General features: G+C 45.6%; 1 protein-coding gene across 2 annotated transcripts in view; it reads right to left on the bottom strand.

The window, feature by feature from the left end:
* The window catches only part of nlrx1 (NLR family member X1), a 42,449-nt gene that overhangs the window by 6,193 nt on the left and 14,937 nt on the right, over nt 1–21,319 (bottom strand). For both annotated transcript variants that reach the window (XM_048561930.2, XM_048561929.2), the window contains exons 2-7: nt 15,951–16,077; nt 13,377–13,455; nt 12,290–12,381; nt 7,423–9,427; nt 4,606–4,692; nt 928–1,179 (exon numbers count right to left, since the gene is read on the bottom strand). In XM_048561930.2, the coding sequence (XP_048417887.2) occupies nt 928–1,179; nt 4,606–4,692; nt 7,423–9,427; nt 12,290–12,381; nt 13,377–13,455; nt 15,951–16,059 (2,624 nt within the window). In that variant the 5' untranslated portion in view covers nt 16,060–16,077. The remainder of the gene's footprint in view (nt 1–927; nt 1,180–4,605; nt 4,693–7,422; nt 9,428–12,289; nt 12,382–13,376; nt 13,456–15,950; nt 16,078–21,319) is intronic.

Raw genomic sequence — 21,319 nt, 5'->3', positions numbered from 1 at the left:
CCATCTACAAGGAGAACAATAGCAGATAGAAGGGAACTCTGCCAACTGCACTTTGCCCCTCCAAAGCCACTGACTGTTTGGATGAATTAGAATGATATTTCCTTTCCTTCAGTGTGGCTGGATCAAAACCCTGGCACTTCCTTCCTAGTGGTGCTGAAGGTGTACCGACAGCCACAAAGCCTGTAACGCTTCAAAAGGACAGCACACTGCTGCCTTCTCAAGAGTTAAGAACAGTTAAGAATGGGTAATAAATGCTAGCCCAGCCAGCAACATCCAAATCCCAAGAGTGAATTTAAAAAAAAAACTTATCAAATAGAGATAACAAAGTGTGGAGCTGGATGAACACAGCAGGCCAAGCAGCATTGGAGGAGCAGGAAAGCTGATGTTTCGGGTCTGGGTCAGGTTCGGTACACCTACAGCACCACTAGGAAGGAAGTGCCAGGGTTTTGATCCTGCCACACTGAAGGAAAGGAAATATCATTCTAATTCATCCGAACAGTCAGTGGCTTTGGAGGGGGAAAGTGCAGTTGGCAGAGTTCCCTTCTATCTGCTATCGTCCTTCATAAAATTCAGAAAACGTCAGCTTTCCTGCTCCTTTGATGCCTCTTGTCCTGATGTGTTCATCCAGCTCCACACTTTGTTATCTCAGATTCTCCAGCATCGGCAGTTCCTACTATCTCGTATCAAATAAAGAACCTGTATTGCTATTCCATCGACCCTCACTGCATGATTGGTGCATTCATATCAACAGAAGAACATAACAGGAGGTCTGCAGCTCCCTCTGAACTTTTATCTCTCTCCCTTCACTTACAAAACACCAAAAAGGGGCCACATGGCCTAGTGCAGATCGTACCTACAGCCCTACGCAGGGTGAATGATGGTGGATGCTGATACATTATGTGTGAAAACACTGGTGTGTTTACTCACTGAACGGTTTCTAAAGTCGGATGTTTCTTGATCATCTCCACAAAGTCCATGGCAGCCTCCTCGCTGATGTTGTTACTGGCCAGGTTGAGATCTTTCAGCTGTGTGTTGACTTGGATGTAGGGTGTAAGTACCTTCAATCCCTGGTCTCCCAGTGATGTGTGAAGCAGTGATAACTGGGTCACTGAACTGTTGTGAGCGATGGCAGGCCCGATACAATTAAGTGCAGCCTCGGACAAAACGTTGTCACAAAGCCTGGAAAGAAAGCATCAAAGCAGTAGTAGACTCACCAACTTTAAGGGCATTTAAATGATCATTGGATAAATAGATGGATGACAATGGAATAGTGTAGATTAGATGGGCTTCAGATTGGTTTCACAGGTCGGCGCAACATCAAGGGCCGAAGGGCCTGTACTGCACTGTAATAATGTTCAACGTTCTAAATTGGAGAGTTCCTCACAGTGCAAAAAGATTCGAAGGGTACCAGCAATGTTGTGGATTGACACTGGTCTGTGTGAAGAGGAGTGCCATTCCCAATTGGCTTTCTCTGCAAGTGAGATTCTAGAAAAGGTGTGATCACTACCAGGCCACAGTGGACACCGGAGTCTGGGTGTGCATGTACACATGTACGTGTATGTGTGCGTGTGCACATGTGTGATCAAAGCAGTAAGTGCATGGCTCAAAAGATTGGTGTGGGAGAAAAAGGGTTCAAGTTAATGGGACATTGGCACCAGTATTGAGAAAGGAGGGAGCTGTTACAAGGGGAGCCCTGGCAAATGGCATAACTAGGGCCATGGTAAGTAGTTTATACTAAATGCTGGGAAGTTCAGTTACTTGGAATACAGAGAAAGTTAAAGGGGGCAAGAGGGCTCACAGAGGTAAGTAAAGTTTCCAGAACAAGTAATAGGGCAGAGTATAGAAAGGGTCAGGAAATTAGCTTCAGGCACAGCAGATGAGGGCATGACTGAGATGGGGTCAGTCTATGCAGGACGGAGGGTGTTGTGCTTAATTGCACACAGTCTGCAAAACAAGTTAAATGAGCTTGGAGTGCAGATTGAAATTGGCAGGTATGATGTTATAGGTATTGCAGATGTGGCTGTAAGAGGATCGGGCTGGGAGCTAAATATCCAAAGAAACACGTCCTATTGAAAGGACAGAGGATGGTCAGAGGGTGTGGAATTGCCTTGTTAGCAAAAAACAGAAATAAATTATATCGAGTTGGAAGGCATAGAATCTGTGTGGGTAGTGTTGAAAAACCACACAGGAAGAAAAGACTCTGTTGGGATTGTGCACAGGTTTCTGAGCAGTAGTCAGGATGTGGGGAAGGAAATAAATCAGGAGTCAGAAAGGCATGTAAGAAAGGGCAATATTACAATAATCATGGGGGATTTCACGATACAGATGTACTGGGAAAAATCAGGTTGGTAGGAATCAAGGAATTTGTAGAATATCTACATGATGATTATTTGGAGCAGCTTGTGGTAGAGCTTATGTTAGGTAAGAAGTAAGTTAGATAAACAAGAGCCTGTGGACGTGATCTATTTGAATTTCCAGAAGGCCTTTGACAAGGTGCCACATAGGATGCTGCTCAATAAGAGGATCAGCTGACTGGTAGAAGGTAGAGAGTAGAGATAAAGGGATCTTTGTCAGGATAGCAGTCAGTGACCAGTGGATTTCTGCAGGAATCAGCATTTGGGATCATAACTATTCACGTTATATATTAACAATTTGGATGAAGGAACAGAGAGCATTGTCGCTAAGTTTGCAGATGGTACAAAGATAGGTGGAGGGACAGGTAGTTTTGAGGAAGTGGGGAGGCTGCAGAAGGACTTGGACAGGCTGGGAGAGTGGGCAAAGAAGTGGCAGATGGAATACAGTGTGGGAAAGTGTGAGGTTGTGCACTTTGGTAGGAAGAATAGAGGCATAGATTATTTTCTAAACTGGGAAATGTTTCAGAAATCTGAAGCACAAAGAGTCTTGGAGTCTTTGGAGTCCTAGCTCAGGATTCTCTTAATGTTAACATATGGGTTCAGGTGGCAGTCAGGAAGGCAAATGCAATGTTAATATTCATTTAAAGAGGGTGAGAATTCAAGAGCAGAGATGTGCTGCTGAGGCTGTATAAGGCTCTGGTCAAGTGGCATTTGGAATATTGAGAGCAGCTTCAGGCCTGTTTCTAAGGAAGAAAGTCCTGGCCTTGGAAGAGGATGACTACATGATCGCGGGGATGAACGGCTTGTCATATGAAGAGTGGTCGAGAACTTGGTGGATTTCTGCAGTGCACCTCAGGGCTGCAAAGTGTTGGTAGTGGGGGGAGTGAATGTAGATAGTAGAAAGTGTGCTGACAAAGCAAAATGCTTTGAAAATTTATTTGGATTCAAACTGATCATACATATTTGGTGGGATCATAATAAAAGTTTGCCAGGCGCTATTTTTGGTGGGAATTGCAGTGGGTTCTCTATTCTTGCCCAAATATGTGGGATTCCTGGCACTGGCATCATTCTTAAAACTCAACCAAGCAATGGCAGTCTGCAACTGCCCTGCACGGTTCATTTTACTTGCCCTAGACATGTTGGGCAGAGGGTAATTAACACCCCAGTGTGCTGATTGCCACTTGGAGGTCCAGATGGGGTGGGATGGATGTGCAGTCACTGCCTGTGGACCGTGTCCCAGATGTCAGTGACTGAGGTCGGTCTGGAGGAGCAGGGGGTGAGCTGAAGTTACCAAGTACCCATTGAATCCCTACAGTGTGGAAACAGGCCCTTTGGCCCAACAAGTCCACACCGAACCTCGGTGCATCCCACCCAGACCCATCACCCTGTAACCCACACGTCCCCAAACACTATGGGCAATTTAGCATGGCCAATCCACCTAGCCTGCACATGTGGGAGGAAACCAGAGCACCCGGAGGAAACCCACGCAGACACGGGGAGAATGTGCAAACTCCACACAGACAGACACTTGAGGCTAGAATCGAACCTGGATCCCTGGTGCTGTGAGGCAGCAGTGCTAACCGCTGTGCCACCGTGCCACCCTGATTCAGAATATTGTTTCAGGAACTGGTACCACCTGGTTTCTATCCGTGGTTAAAGAGAATGGGAAATTCTGTAACAATGAGGCACTATGATAACGGGGATGCTAATACATGGTAACATGCTGGTGTACAGGATCCACTGGTCACGCCCATCCTCCATCACTTACCCACATAGCCAACAGGTTCGGGGAAGAGTCAGACTTGGTCAGGGACCTGGCAGAGGTAGTTAATCTTAAAATCACCAAGAGCTCTATCAATGGTGCATGTACGTACGCAGGCTCTAGTTGGTTTCAAGAGCAACTGGTATGAACAGCAGAAAGATTCATGCACATAAGTAACATTGTTACATTCAGAGAGCATCTTATCTTGCTATTCAACACCTGGTTGGAAAATGAAGCTTGTGCTTTGAACATCACGAAAGCTCCTCATTGCCAATCCTTCAGGAGCTGGCAGGACTCTGCCCACTATAATGCATCTCCAGGACAGGGACGTGTGCCCAGGTCTTCCAATCCCGAAACAGGACATTACCCTGGTGCCACAAGAGATAGGGCAAGATTCCCAAGATGCCAAATTTGTCAGAAGCTTTGGAAAAAGTAATTTTTAAGAAGAAACTACTTCTGAGTTCATTTTGAACAAAGACTGTGGCTTACCACAAGTTCTGAACTGTACAGTTTGGGTCCTGTAACAAATGGCTGACTTCCTGCCAGGCACCAAGTCCGAGATGATTAAACTGTAGACTGCAAAAGGAGAGAACAGAGAGTTGTATTTCAGAATAAATGTGGAACATTGAGCTGCAAAATTTTGAAGTAACACATGAGGCACAAGCAATGACATTTACAAATTAGTGAAATCAAATAAATCAAGGTCCCAAGATGTTCCATTGATTTGCCTTTCCAATTTGCCCCTCTCTTATGCAGAAGATATTAATTATTTGCTGGTGTACAGGGTCCACTGGTCACATCCACCCTCCATCACTTACCCACATAGCCAACAGGTTCGGGGAAGAGTCAGACTTGGCCAGGGACCTGGCAGAGGTAGCTAATCTTAAAATCACCAAGAGCTCTATCAATGGTGCATGTACGTACGCAGGCTCTAGTTGGTTTCAAGAGCAACTGGTATGAACAGCAGAAAGATTCATGCACATAAGTAAAGACTGCTGCAGAATAAAGGGAGAGGAGCCAATAAGCCAGATCTTGATCAACTAAACCAAGCTCTGCTGGCTGTATCCTTTACTGGAGCATTTCTGTGCAGCATATAGGGCTCTATGATCACTGTGTACACAGCTCACACACTATCGAGACCACCTTCCAATTTTTATTTTGTGCTGGCTGCTGTTTAATTTCTGGGGACAATTCAGCCCCATGCTCTGCATCTTTGTTTATCCAGAGAAGGTGGAGAGGGGGTCAGAGAATCTGTTTGCACAGGTCCTGAATGTGGGCTATGAAAGGGGTTGTTAGGCCGGACCCTCTCATGTTACCTTCATATCCAAGAGCACTTCAAGGGGATGGATGTGATCTCTATTCAAGAACTTTCATGTCCAGTGGACACCCCAGGGGCTTAAGTCCCTCTCCTCTCCACCTATCTTCTTTCCTCTCCATCTTCGGTCCGCCTCCCCCTCTCTCCCTATTTATTCCAGAACCCTCACCCCATCCCCCTCTCTGATGAAGGGTCTAGGCCCGAAACGTCAGCTTTTGTGCTCCTGAGATGCTGCTGGGCCTGTTGTGTTCATCCAGCCTCACATTTTGTTGTCTTGGATTCTCCAGCATCTGCAGATCCCATTATCACCAGTGACAACACCGGCAGGTTTCCTCCTACCAATCTTCCTCTCAGACAATCACCACATTCTGCTCCCCCTTGTTTGCTTCCATCTATATATTTGACAATAGAGAAGGAAAAGCTACGTTGTGGCTTTCTCGAACCTTCCTCATTACAGGAATATTAACACAGTACACGGGCATGTTCTAAGACCACATTACTACAGGAACACCAATAACTGATTGCTTAACATGTTCGTTTTAATTTTGCTGGAAAGTTCATTTCTGTTTACGTTGTAACAATGATATCTCAAGTGTCTCAAAACGTTTAACCCTCCCTCTGCCAAGCCAACATCCTGAATACATCCCAGTGAAGCAGAATTCGCCTCTCCCCGACAGCTACTGGAGAACTGCATTACATACACACCGACTGTTACTGGTCTCGTTTAGGGAAGGATTGAGAAGCAGATGAAAACAATTTCAGGCAACAGAGAGGGCTCTTGTGGCACGGTGGTAGCGTCTGTACCCCTGGACTAACGGGCCTGGGTTCAAGTCCTATCTGCATTTCTGAACAGGTTGATTAGGAAAAACAGGTTAAACAATTTTAAAAAGTGATGCAACAGCCTCTTTTAACTCCATATTGATTTAGCTTACTCCCTACCTCTTCCTCACCTTTGATGGTCTGCATTCCCCTAACAGACTTTGTGCATAAATTAGTCAATTGGGAGGCACGGGGAATTTACTGGTGCTGGTTAATAGATGAATAAATATCACAGCTGATCTGGTGATGAGGAGAAAAGAAAATGTTCACTTGTGTGTAAGAGCATTTCTTGATATAAAAAAGAAGCAACATTGTATTGAGGTGCTGGGAGTGTAGCAGTGCTTACACTAAGAACCTCAGGCTAATGCTTTGTGAACATGCAACTGTTGCATGTGATGAAATCTGAAATCAATTAGGAAAGGCTGTGCCCATAAAAGTGAGCTTGAACATTGTTGTTAAAAGCCCATGCGGTTCACTAATGTCCTTTAGGGATGAAACTGGCCTATGTGGGACTTCAGACCCATAGCCACATGGTTGACTTAACTGTTCTCTGTGCAATTAGGGGTGAGCAATAAATTCTGGCCTGGCCAGTGAGATCCTAAAGCCCCCTCCATCTTTGGTGGTCTTTGCCCTTAATGGGAAATGCATGTAATCTGATTTAATTGGAATTGGGTGATTTATTGATGGTGGGTACAGAGGAAAAGTCCCACAATTTGGTGGTGGGAAGAAAAAAAACAATTGTGAATGATAACACTTCTGGATATGGAAATAAAGTAACGGGGCGGGGCGGGGGGGGGGGGGGAGAAGAGTCTTTTGCGGTGCAGTGGTATTGTCCCTACCTTTTGTTTTAAAAAGAGCAATAGTGACAGGTGTTAAAACATCCTTAATGCAGTGAATGAGGGGGGTCTGGAGAGCACCCCCAGGAGTGTAGCGCAGACCAAAAAAGTGCAGCTTTGGAAAGAGAACTGGACCCTTATTGAAGAGGAAGCATTTGCAGGGTTACAGGAATAAGTTGAAGCGATGGGAGCAGTGAGCTGGTCTAGCAGAAAGATGGCACAGATACAATGGGCAGAATGGCCTTGGAGCACAGGAAGAGGCCATTGACAGAAACCTAGGAAGAAGTTGGGGGGTGGGTCAAAGGATGAAATACACTAAAAAGTGACAAAGCTTACTTTAAATTCTTGCATCTGAGGAGAACTGGTTTCAGAATCTTCAAGCAGTCTTCAGTTAAGTTGCAGACACTGAGGTTCATCTGGTCAACTGGGTGGTCAGAGGCGTTCATTACTGAGGCAGTCACAAAACATTTCAAGGTGGTCATCTTAACTTGGGACAAATTCAAGCTTTGGAAAGACTTGCAGATCTCCCTTGCAAAAGCTTCATTCTGCAACTCGTACAGGAACAACAGAAGATCCATGAGCTCAGAGGGAGGCAGCTGCTTGTTGGCGGTGACTTTGCTGAGATGTTTCTTCAAATTGTTTGATATTTCGCGCACAGTCACATTCTTTATCGTGCAGCCGAGCTGCTCCAGCAAGAGCCGGTTGCTCTGGGCTAAGAGCCCAGCCATGAACGTCGGGAAGAGTTCAAAGCATTGAGTGCTGGTCCTGTCACCAGTCCCTGCCTCCTTCCCAAGAATACTCTCATTTATTTGCTCCAACACGTCGCTGTTCAACTCCTCGTCTTCTTTGAACATTTCGAAGACCATGGTGTTTGCGATACCCTTTTTGCTCTTGGTACGAATCTTTCTGAAGATGCGTGGGAAAATATTCACAAGTCTCAGGAGCGTTATGATTCTGAGCGGCATAAATTTCGACACGATGGCTAAAATTGCGGTCACGTCCTCGCTGGCTTTTCCGATGGTCTCGGACACCTCATTCCCAACTCGTTCCAGGACGGTTTTTTTCTCTCCCAGCACAACATAGAGCGCAGCCAGGTACTCCTGCATTGCGGGGACAGTGAACCGCAGGCGGGGCTCCGAGTGGTGCTCAGCACTGGGGGACATGAAGAACCCCAACACGTCCAGCTGAAATGCAGTCAGCTGGTTCAGCTCTTCCTCTGTCCTGGTGTGCAGCTCGAAGCAGCTCTGCAAGTCCTCCTCACTGAACACCGTCTTCTTCATCTCTATCCCCTCGTACGCCAGCTTGCCGACTGCTTTCGCAATGTAGCGCACGATCGGGATGTTCTGTTGGCTATTCGCGTCCACAATTTGACCTCCAAAATTTAACGCCAGGAAGCTGTTGTACAGACCTGTGAGCGTCTGCGTGGGCAAGTCAGCGGCGGTAGTAAAATGCAGAAAGTGCAGGTTCGCACAGATGATCCAACAGTAGGACGGCAGGAAGCAATCGGTGGTGAGCCGGCTCTGTCTCTGCAGATTCCTGTACAGCATCTCCATCAAATTCTGGCCGGCCGTATCATGGGGGGACAGGCGCAGGCGATTTCGGAAATACTGCCGCTGCTGTTCCACCTCGGTGAAGCCACAGACACGGACGTACCTGTCGATGTACCTGCTCGGGATGGAGTCCACTGCCGAGGGCCGGGTGGTGACTAGGATGCTGGCATCTGGGATCAGATAATTTCGGAGCAGGTTGACCAGCAAGCTGCCGGGCGGCTGGGGTTCACTTGGATCACTGCACAGCTCGGTCTTCGAGAGACGAAAGTCAAGTTTAAGCTGCTCCAGGTCAGAGAAAACCAGGAGCACCTTCCCTTGTCTCCCCGACCAAATCTGAGGCAAAACGGATCTCAGCTGGGTGTACTTTCGAGTCACTAATTTATTCAGGGACGTGGATTGGTTCTGCGAGGACAAGTCTTCACAGGAGAAAGGCAGGATGATGTGGAACTGATCGAGCTGACCATCACACCAATCCAAGACTAGTTTGTTGACGACTGTGCTCTTGCCCATTCCCACCATTCCGTACAGCAGCACATTCTTCACACGAGGAAACGGCTCACCAAGAGAGGGGAACAAGTGGTTAGCCTTGAAGACCTGGGATTTCTCCGGTTCAGCGCGAGCGGAGACGCCCAGCCTCGCAGCCAGCTCCCTATTCTCTCTGGGGGAGCTTTCAGCAAGGACAGGATCGATACGCCAGTTATCCATGGAGAAGGAACCAAACCTCATCTCCTCCTTGGGCATATGGCTGAACCAATCGCGTAGTCTCCGCCGATGCTGCTCAATGGGGTCGACTGGAAAGTGGAAGGAAACTGAATGACACCATGCTACAAACCCTGCAGACAGAATCTATCGTGATTCAACGCACTGGGTGGAAATGAAACGGAAACTGCGTTTTTGTTTCAGGGACAGGAGGAACTGCAGATGCTGGACAATCTGAGATAACAAAAGGTGTGGAGCTGGATGAACACAGCAGGCCCAGCAGCACCACAGGAGCCAGGAACACGATGCTGCTTGGCCTGCTGTGTTCATCCAGCTCCACACCTTGTTAACTGTATTTTTGTAACGCCTTTCAGGGCATCCCAAGGAAATCCGCAGCCAATCCGAAGTTTAATTTTTGTTGAAGTGCAGGGGAGATGGCTGTCACTTTGGACACAGCAAGCTCCCACAAAAGGGTGAAGTGAAAATAACGGGCAATCCATTTTAGCAATATTGTTCAAGGGACAATTACCAGCTAGGATTTATTTTAATTAATGTTAAAATAACCTCCAGGATAATTTTACAACTACACCGTCTGCCCTCGTAACATCCTCATCCATCTTTGCTCTCCCCTGATAATAGCTTCTCAAGACTGTGCATAATACTTAGCTGCAGCATTACATCTTCACCTCTCACTGTCTGCTGTTTGCTCCAGTCCTTACACCAACTGAGTTTTCAGTGTCCCTCTAACTCTGACCCTCACCCTTGTCCACTTCCTCACCTCATCAAGGAGGGGCCAGGCTGTCCTATTTGATATTCTCTCAAATCGACAAGAACAGGAAGTAATCTCACTGAAACATGTAAAATTGTGAAAGGGGCTGGTGGGACAGATGCTGTGAGGAAGCTGTCTTCTATGACACAAGGTCACTGTCTCCGACTGAGGAGGCTTTGGGATTGAGACGGGCTGAATTACTTGATCACTCAAAGAGTTGAGCTTTCTATTCCTGAGCAATTGTAGATGATCCCTCATTGACTTATAGTCAGAGATTGATCAATTTTTAGATGGAATAAAGGTCATGTTGGGAAGGAGGAGATGAGGTAGACGATCAGCCATGATGGAATGGTGGAGCAGATTAAAGGGACAAATGGCCGATAATGTAATAAAGTATTGAGCACAACATGAACTTAAATTAGTATATTTATGTATCTATATATGGCAAACTGTATGTTAAATGTCACTATAGAATCTATACAGATCTATATATGGAAAACCATAATGTTAAATGTCATTATATAATCCATGCATTCTATCAGTTTCTTGTTTCAAAAGAAGTATGAAGCAACAAAATTGTACAGGTAGGATAGTGAAACCCAATTCTACATGGAATGATTGTTATTTTAGAAAAAGGATACAAGATGAGTCACTTCAACAATTTGGCAGCAACAGTATACCTGCTTTACACAGGATAGACTTTCAGGAATTAGAATTACACACTTGTCATCTGATTCTGCCAGGTGTACAACTATTGCAAAAGTCGAACTATTGGAGCATTATAATGAACACCCTGGTGTTTAGCAATCTGAAAGGCTCCAAGCATCATTCTGCCAAAAAAGAGCACAATTTCTATTTACTGATCCTTACTGCTTCATCAATGACCTTTCCTCCATCACACAGTTCAGAAGCAGAGATGTTCACCAACGACTGAACATTGTCCTGCACAATTTGTAACTCCTCTGATACTGAGGCAGTCCATGTTTGAATGCAACAAGATTTAGACAACATCCGGGTTTGGGTTAGCAAGTGGCAAGTAACATTCACACCACTCAAATGGCAAGCAACAACCATTTTCAGTAAGAGACAATCTAACCACTGCACCTTGACATTCAATGGTGTTGCCATCGCTGAATCTCCCCACTATCAACATCATTGGGGGTTACCACTGACCAGAAACTCAAGTGGACTCACCATATAAATAGTGACTACAAATATACTGGCTAAATACCGGTCAGCGGCTGGGAATACTGTGAGAAATAACACTTCCTCATTCCCCTGAGTGTCTTTACAAAGTACAAGTTACTTGCCCGGATGAGTGCAGTCCGGCACCATCCAGGACAAAGCAGCTTCCGCTCTGATTAGTGCAACCACATCCACAAACACTCACTCCCTCCACCACCCATGCTCAGTGGCAGCAGTGTGTACTTTGTACAAGACAAAGTTCACCAAATATATTGCCATTCCATAGCTGTCACTGGGACAAAATCCTGGCATTACCTCCCTAAAGCTATTGCAGATCTACCTACAGCACATGGATTTCAGTGGCTCAAGAAGGCAGCTCACCCCCAACTTCTCAAGGGGAAACTAGGAATGGGGTAATAAATGCTGGCCAGTTAATGATGCCCATGTGCCACGAGTGATTACAATACACTCAAATCATTGTTACCTCCTGCAGAACATTCCTGTTGTCATGTTATCTTTAGCAGTGAGCATACCTCCTCACTACCCAAGCAACAAATTCCCTTGTTAAACCTCTTCACTGCTCTCATTGTTGTTGAGATATCCTCAGTCCTAATTACTCAAGATTTTGCTCACCATGTTCAATGTGTCTTTACGTAGATCCTTGTCAATTTCTGTCTTTACACTTTGACAAAGTGCTTGAGAATGTATTACAACATCAAAAGGCACTCTAACAATGTAAGTATTTGCTGTAGTACAAGTTGAATTGTCTCTTACATCAGTTATCTCAGACCATTCTTGGTCATGTAAAATTTCAGTAGTAATGTAACCAGTACTAACTTATTATGATGGAATCCTCAAATATACGTAAAAGTTCTGACTTATATGAGGGAGGCAGAGGGGTGTCAATGTGCAGGTGACATATAGATGATGCATGGTCTGTTGTTTGTATCAGATTCAAGTCTGTCACAGGAAGGGACACTTGCAGCCTGCATTCTCCTACCTTGGCTAGCACCGGTGCTCAGTGATTTGCACTGCTGCACTGCATACTGAGGACACTGCAAGAAGCCAGGCCTCTCAAGGCGACAAAGATTTCTGGAAGAAAGAAGGAAGTGAAAGGAGGATTACTTTTCTTCAGGAAATAATGCTATTGAGAAGTAGCTGCTTCGCCACAAAGCATCAGACAATTTGTGAATGGAGGGCTTTAGAGATATTTCTGAGCGTGTGCACTTGCTCAGTACACTAGCTAACAAGCCAAAGAGTGACAGGGTGGGTGGGAGCTCTAGCTGAACAGGAATAAACATCTACAATATTCAGGGTCATTGAGATTGTTAATTTGGACTTATCACATAGTTAAACATTCACAAACACCTGAATGACCTGGTCTGGCCTACATGTGACTCCAGACCCACAGCAATGTGGCTGACTCTTAGCTGCCCTCTGGGCAATTAGGGATGGACAATAAATGCTGCCTGGCCAGTGATGTCCTCATACAGCGAATTATTGTTAACAAAAAAAAAAATCTGGGTGATACACTTTAAGCCTCAGTATCACATTCAAATGAAAATCTCTGTCAGAGATTGAGGCTGAAACACCACACACTACCAGACTTGAAACTGGGAATCACTTCTTGCTTTCAGGACCTAAAATTAATCACATCTATTGTCTCAAATGGAAACACCTTCAGAGCCTCTGCTTAGCACTATCGCTGCCTGGTTTAAATGCAGCATGGTGGCTCAGTGGTGAGCACTGCTGCCTCACAGTGCCAGGGACCCGGGCTCAATTCCAGCCTCAGGTGACTGTCTGTGTGGAGTTTACACGTTCTGTGTCTGCGTGGGTTTCCTCCGGTGCTCCCACAGTCCAAAGATTTGGGATCCTTGGATTAGTCATGCTAAATTGCCCAAATGCCCCAGGATGTGCTGTTAGGTGGATTAGACATAGGAAACGCAGGATCTATGGGAACAGAGTGGGTTTGGGTGGGTTGCTGTTTGGAGAGTCATTGCCGACTCAGTAGGCCAAAAGGCTTGCTTCCATGCTGTCGGGATTCTAAAGCTGGGGGTGCAGATGATTAAATCTGTTCTCAGATATACCTGGTCATTGCCCCGATCAGCTGCTTCAAGCTCCTGGCGTGGAGACACCGAACCCCCGCAGATCCTGCGTTTCTGGCTCCTGGGGTGGGGTGGGAGGAAAGAAAATAAGAGGGAACTTTTACCTTTCATCACCTGGCTAATACTTTGAGTGGCAAATATAAAGTCTACAGCAAGTTTTAAAATCAATTTCTGAGAGAGAACGGCATGTTCGCTGACTACTCCTTTCGGGTATGTTATAATCCTTTACATTACTACCAGTCCTTTTGCGCTTCACCTCTGCTGCCTTCTTCACATCCACTCAATACTTTGGACTCAACACAGCAGCTGCTGGATTCATCTCACAATGTTAATACTCTGTGTGAATCTCTCCATTTTCTCCCCTTCTAACAGCATCTCCTTCATGTTTTTCTAGCCTACCGCAAATACATCTACGCTATTCACCTCAACCGCAGAATTCCACATTCTCCAGGTTGGGAGGTTGTTCTGAAATTTCCCAATGGATTTTTTCGTGACTGGCTTATTGTTGTGGTCCTTTGTATTTCAGACACTTCCACAAGCAGAAATATTTGCTCCATGTTTTTACCCCATCAACATCCACAGAAAAACAAAAGTGCAAGTTTCAATATTTCTGACCAAGATGCCAATTGTCTGAAGACTTCAAAAGCACAACATAAAACAAAATATAGCAGGTGTTAGAATTCCAACATAAAAACAGAAACTGCTGGAAATACTGAACAGGTCTGACATTGTCTGTGGTGAGACAAGACAAGTGGAGATAACACAGATCTTAACAGTAGCTGTGGGAGCAGCACCTTACCCTTGAGCATAGCTCTCTACAGCCTCCACAATCCAATACAACAATTTCCAGTTATAACCTCTTCATTTTGATTGCTTTGGCTTTCATTCAGGTTCTGCTCTCTAGCCATTCACACACAATCCGGTCACAAAGATAGTAGGGACTGCCGATGCTGGAGAATCTGAGATAACAAGGTGTGAAGCTGGATGAACACAGCAGGCCAAGCAGCATCAGAGGAGCAGGAAAGCTGACGTTTGGGGCCTAAAGGTTTCTGATGAAGGGTCTAGGCCCAAAACGTCAGCTTTTGTGCTCTTCTGATGCTCCTCGGTCTGCTGTGTTCATCCAGCTCTACATCTTGTTATCCTGAATCTGGCCACATCTTTCGTTTCCTTATGTTACCCATAACCCCATAAATTGCCTTCATTCAATCATTCCTGCCCTCCCCCCGCATCACAGACATTCTCATTAACTCTTCCTATCCTACATCCCAAGCTCCTCACTTCACTAGCTCAAAATCTATGGTGTCTCCACCTGTCCTCAGTTTGTACAAAGGGTCATCATTCTGTAATACACCCAAGCCGATAACTTGGTTTCTATCTCTGCGGATCCTGCTGAATTTCCAACCCTTGCTGTTTATAATGAATTTGAAGAAGTTTCTTTTCTGTCTGTTGGGAACTGAATCAGAGTTTCTCCAAACATTTACTGTTTTTATTTAAAATCTGTAGGCTGGTACCCACTTTCCCAGAATCCAACAGGCGAGCGGTCAGTGTCACATGTTTAACGTAGCAACATTCTGAGTCATTGAGCATACAGCTGGAGCAGTTAGAGGAACAGAACTGCATGTACTGCCATAAATAAAAGCTTTTGGGAAATTTATGAAGGCAGAGAGTCATGTGTGGAGGGGGCAGGAGGCAGAAATCTGCAGTCCTGTGGAGATTTGGTTGCTGGAGGTACAGGAAGACCAGGTTTGAGCATGGACAAATGTGGGAGGAAAGGGAATGGGATGGGAGAGGAGGCGAGGGGAAGGAGGGAAGGAGGGAAGGAGGGAAGGAGGGAAGGAGGGAAGGAGGGAAGGAAGGAAGGAGGGAAGGAGGGAAGGAGGGAAGGAGGGAAGGAGGGAAGGAGGGAAGGAGGGACGGAGGGAAGGAGGGACGGAGGGACGGAGGGACGGAGGGAAGGAGGGAAGGAGGGAAGGAGGGAAGGAGGGAAGGAGGGAAGGAGGGAAGGAGGGAAGGAGGGAAGGAGACTGCAGAAGCTGGAGAATCCGAGATAACAAAGTGTGGAGCTGGATGAACACAGCAGGCCAAGCAGCATCTTAGGGAGTAGTTGGATGCAAGATTGAAGGAGATTGCAAAGCAATGTCAGGGAGAGACATGGGAAGAAAAGGGCAGATTATCTGGCCAATATGTGGGGATGTTAGAAATGCATACAAGGCTAATAGGAGTGACTGGTTGGGGGCATTTCGTGTTGGGAGACAAGTCTTAGCAAAGGATAGAATGTGGGCTAGAGGGGTCTGGACAAACTACAATTGACAGTGGGTGCAGTTTAGGAATGTTGGATGTTGGAGACGACGACGACGGAGGTGGGCTCGAAAGTGTCAGTCCTTTAGGGGAAGAAGCCAAGCACTTACCTAGATCCTGAAAAGAGAATTAATTGTTTTAACAAAGCATTCTGCAGCTGAATTTCAATGTTCCATTCCAACACAAAACTCCAATCTGCTGCAACACAGTAAAGGAACACTATTAGAGTTAGATGGGAACCAGTGTTTTTGTACCCACCATGGAGAGGTACAACGGTGTTGGTCGGTTTGTGTTCTATTAAAGTCCATTTTAATCTGATTGACAAATTCTTCCAGCACTGCATTCTGGCACAGCGAGATCCCTGCATTCAGAGCCCCCAAAATACCTGAAAAAGATACCGGAACATACAAAACTCGTCACACAAGTTAAGTGGCCCCGAGTAAGGTTCAAGACAGGAGAAACAATTTTCATTAGACATCTGCAAACGTCCAGAGATTATGCAAGTCTTCCTTCTGTCCCCATTCAGAGATTCCTGATGGAAAATGCAGGCAAGACTGAATCACTGTCTCTAAAACACACAGACTTCTACAACTCACCAGTCAGGATTCACACAACATGGTTAACATACAGGAGGCTGAAGAGGAATTACGTGTGTGGGGTGTGTGCGTGAGAATAAGATAGATAAACCCACGCACACCTTATAAAAGAGAGCTTTGCTGTGCTGGCCTATCATGTGATCACAATTAAATATTCAACAACTCTGCTTCATTTGAACTTCAAAGAAACAAAGGGCAAATTGAAACTTGTTGGTGAGGCTGCACCTGGTAAGCAGCTTTGGTCCTCGTATTTAAATGAGACTATGTTAGGGCAGCATGGGGCTCAGTGGTTAGCAGTGCAGACTCACAGCACCAGGGACCTGAGTTAAATTCCAGCCTCGGGCAACTGCCTGTGAGAGGTTTGCACATTTGCCCCATGTCTGTATGCGGGTGTTCTGGTTTCCTCCCACAGTCACAAAGACATGGGCAGGCAAGGTGCAATGTGAGGTTACAGGGATAGAATGGGATGCTCTTTGGAGGGTCAGTGCAACTTGATGGGCTGAAAGACTTCTTTCCACACAGTAGCTAGTCCAAAAGAGATTCATGGGATGACAGGGTTGACTTATTGAGATCATCTAAACAGTTTGTGCATACATTAGGAGGGTGGTAGAATATGGGGTGATTGTACTGAAACATATAAAACTATGATGGTTTCACTCGTGGGGGAACCTCAAACTAGGGCATAGTTCACAAGGTTTACTAACCAATTTTTCTAATCAACCTGTTCAGAGATGTTGTTCCACACCCTGCACAGCAGGTGGGATTTAAACGCAGGCCTCCCATTCCAGGGGTAGGGACACTGTCACTGTGCCATAGAGGGCCCAACAGTTCAACCTGTTATTATATACTTCTGGACAGGTAGGGCTTGAGCCTGCTGCCTCTAGTTCAAGGGCTGGACACAACCTCTGCATCAGCCCCTTATTTAAAACTGAGATGTGATACGCAGAGAGTTGTGGAGGCTTGGTCACAGGAAGTATTTCACACAGAGGCCAAACGACTTACTCCTGCTTCTGTTTCTTACGTTGTTACATTCTGCTAAAGAATGTAATGCTTGACATTGCATGGAACATTGAGAAGACATTGAAAGTGCTGTTGCAACATACACTTTCACTAACTCTCACCATGGTGGCACTCCGAGTCCATCAATTTTTAATCAAGAAACAACGCTCCCCTATCTTTTGTGACTCACAATCTGGATCAGCACATTCAGGCAGAGGTTTGAATGTCGTTTCTAATGCTATTTTCCTGGAAGTCATTTTTCGCTACAACAAGTTCGAACAGTTCACTAGCAATGCTGTTCAAATTAATTTATCATATTGGGTGGGGCCAGTTGACTTGTCAGGACCAGCCACACGTACCCATCAGCAAGATGGGCATGTTCATCGGGCACAGAAGGTCAGGTCACTTTCTCGATTCCAAAATCGACCGAGTGAACCCCCTCTGCACCCCCTCCAGTGCCAGTGCATTCTTTCTCAAGTAAGGAGACCAAAACTGTACACAGTACTCCAGGTGTAGCTTTACCAGCATCCTATACAGGCTCCTGCTTTAACCAGGACCTAAATATTGAAGTTCCCACTGTTTTCTAAACCCCTCCAAGACCATTCTTCCCCCACCCCACACCACACCACTCTGTGACCTGCTGTAACCCTACAGCCCTCGAGATCACAGCACAGAATGGGTCCTTTTGGCCCATTGAGTCTGCACCAGTCAAAAACAACGCTAACTCTGCTAATCTCATTTTCCAGCAATGGTGAAGCAAATCCAATCAGGGATGCTGAAGAGGCCAGAGTTAGAGGAACACACATTTCCAGGAATGAACTTTACCTCTTGGTGCAGAGATCAATGGCCAGGGGGCATAGGTTTCACGTCAGGGGCAGGACATTCAGAGGGGATGTGAGGAAAATTGTTTTCACCCAGTATTTAGGTGCACAATTGCAATACCAAGGCATATCAGCCAAGTGCTGGAAAATGGGATCAGGAGAGTTAGCGTTGTTTTTGACTGGTGCAGACTCGATGGGCCAAAAGACCTCTTTCTATGCTGTGATCTCCAGCGGGCTGTAGGGTTACAGCAGGTCACAGACAGCGGGAAAGGAATGGCCTTGGATGGATTTAGAAAATGATGAGAAATTCAACATCTAGGTCCTAGTTAAAACAGGAGCCTGTATAAGGTGCTGGTAAAGCTACACCCAGAATAACATGAGATAACAGTGTGGGGCTGGATGAACACAGCAGGCCAAGCAGCATCTTAGGAGCACAAAAGCTGACGTTTCGGGCCTAGGCCCTTCATAACCCTCTCTGATGAAGGGTCTAGGCCCAAACCGTCAGCTTTTGTGCTCCTGAGATGCTGCTTGGCCTGCTGTGTTCATCCAGCTTCACACTGTGTTATCTTGGATTCTCCAGCATCTGCAGTTCCCATTATCACTGACCCAGAGTAATGTGTACAGTTTTGGTCTCCTTACTTGAGAAAGGATGCACTGGCACTGTAGGGGTTGCAGAGGAGGTTCACTAGGTTGGGGACTGAGACGGTTGGTTTATGTGGAGAGATCGAGACTATACTTATTGGAATTTAGAAGAATGAAGGGGGATTTTATAGAAACATAAAGTTATGAAGGGAATAGATTAGATAGAAGGAGATCGCTTCCCACCGGTGGGTGAAGCGAGAACAAGGGGGCACAGCCTCAAAATAAGGGGAAGCAGATTTAGGACTGAGTTGCAGAGGAACTTCTTCACCCAAAGGGTTGTGAATCTGTGGAACTCCCTGCCCAGCGACGCAGTTGTGGCTATCTTGTTGAATGTTAAGGCAAAGATAGATCGATTTTTGAACAGTTAAAAGTAATTACGAGTTATGGTGAGTGGGCAGGTAAGTGGAATGGAGTTGACAAAAAAAACAGCCATGATCTTATTAAATGGAAGAGCTGGCCAGATGGGCCAGATGGCCTACTCCTGCTTCTAGTTCTTACGTTCTTATAAGCTGCACTGTCAGGAGCACTGAGTGAATGGTGGGAGTTAGGATCTGAGCAGCAGACTAGGGGCTGCTATGGAGTGGTGGTAGATTCCCTATCTCTAAGGCAGGAGGCTCAAGTTCAAGTCCCACCTCTTCCAGAGGTGTTTCATAACATCTCTGAACAGATTGATTAGGGAAATATCTTGGATGAACTCATTTATGGGGGTGTGAAGGTGGAATGTTGGCTACTCCACTGCAGTTTTTAAACTGACTTATCAGCTAAAGATGTAAATAAAGAATCACATGCACAGATAAAGTTCATGACCCCCGCTCCAAGCACAGACCTCTTTAAATACAAGTTGCAAATCTGAGATGACAGCCTCAGATGTGTCCACAAAATGTGCTCAGACTGAAAGTAGGCTAAGCAATTAATAAATCCTCATTAAATCTGCAAGGCATCTACAAACAGAATCCTCTCTGATGAAGGGTCTAGGCCCGAAACGTCAGCTTTTGTGCTCCTGAGATGCTGCTGGGCCTGCTGTGTTCATCCAGCCTCACATTTTATTATCTTACAAACAGAATACTGCCTGCTAAGAACAAATAGCTAGTCTTCAAACCAAATGTTAGTAATCCCCTGGCCAGTCTAGGTTTCTGTGGGGCCTTTGATGGCAAAGGCTGAAGCTAGGAGGGTAAATAAATAAGAGCAGTTTGATGTGGACAGTCAGAGGATTATGGTGAGACTGGCTCAACAAGGAGAAACCTCTGAACATTTCTGTTAAATCAGTCATTGCAATCAGGAGGTTTTATTAAGATTGAAGCGTCTTGAACATTTAACTCTTCGCTTAGTACATGTACAAGGATCTTTGTAACAAAATCATTAAACGTAACTTTCTCTCATCACGAGAAGGAATTCAAGATTCAGGCGTATCTCTAGAAATGTTCCAAAACCAAGCAGGCTGAGGTTTAAAATGGTTGGTCCAGAGACTGCAATCAGTGTACAGGCTGAATTTTATTTGTGTAAATGTTGCTCACTACAACACAAACAAGTATTTTGTCATTCTACTTCCTGGTTTGATAACAGCAGGGAGTTTGGTTCATTTACACTGATTAGGCGGTTAAAAGCATGAGCACCCAGCCTCTGGTCAATTGCTTTTAATCTCTCGATCTGACTGCAATGTTCCAGTGTAACACCAGAAACAGCACATCAACAAACAACTCTCAGACCTCTGGCCTCAACATTGTTGAGACCAACTTGACACATCATGTAACCACTAACCTCTTTTACACTCATCTTTTGTTTCTTTAATTCTCCCAATGCCATCTCCATTTGCCTGGTACCGTCACTGCTCCTGTTCTGCTGAATCACCCCTACCCTCTTCTCAATCACAGTCCTCCTCCTCCGTTCTTTCCCTGTCTCTCAACTTTACTTAAAAACTGATCAACTCCAATATCCCTTGGTTCTCTGATGAAAAGTCATTAATCTGAAGCATTAACTCTATCTTTAATTCTATAAGAGCTGCTAGACCTCCTGAATGTTCTGTTCATGCGCAGAATTTAGAATTCACTTCAGATTAATTCAGTGGTTGAAGTCTGGAAGAACCTCTTAGAGTCACGTCCTGAACATCCCTCTCTGCCCTTTGACGAAGCCTTATGTCACCCACCTGAATGCTTTGAGATGGCTCGGTGTCAGATTCTGTTCAATGAGAGACACTTTACTATGTCAAGGCGCTGTGTAATTGCAAGTTGTTGTTTGGGGAACAAACGGAGAACAGTACATCTGTGGACGTTAGAGGCTCATTAAAGTGAAAGATAGAGGTGAAAACCCAGTTAGTTTTACCCATGGACCATTCTACCATCTTCCTCATTTTGCAGAGCCTGCTCCCCATCTGCAAGGCAGCTAGGAGTATGATGGAATACTCCCCACTTGCCTGACAGGGTGCAACTATCAGAACATTTAGGAAGCACAACACCAACCAGAACACAGCAGCCCACTTCATTAACGCCCCATCATCATACCCTCCCTCCACCAGCACTGCACAGGGTCCATTTCAAGATGCACTGCAGCAACTGGGTAAGCCTTCTTTCAA

This window comes from Stegostoma tigrinum, chromosome 32, assembly GCF_030684315.1.
Source record: "Stegostoma tigrinum isolate sSteTig4 chromosome 32, sSteTig4.hap1, whole genome shotgun sequence".
In the NCBI taxonomy this organism is placed as follows: domain Eukaryota; kingdom Metazoa; phylum Chordata; class Chondrichthyes; order Orectolobiformes; family Stegostomatidae; genus Stegostoma; species Stegostoma tigrinum.
This window is presented reverse-complemented; position numbering and strand designations above follow the sequence as displayed.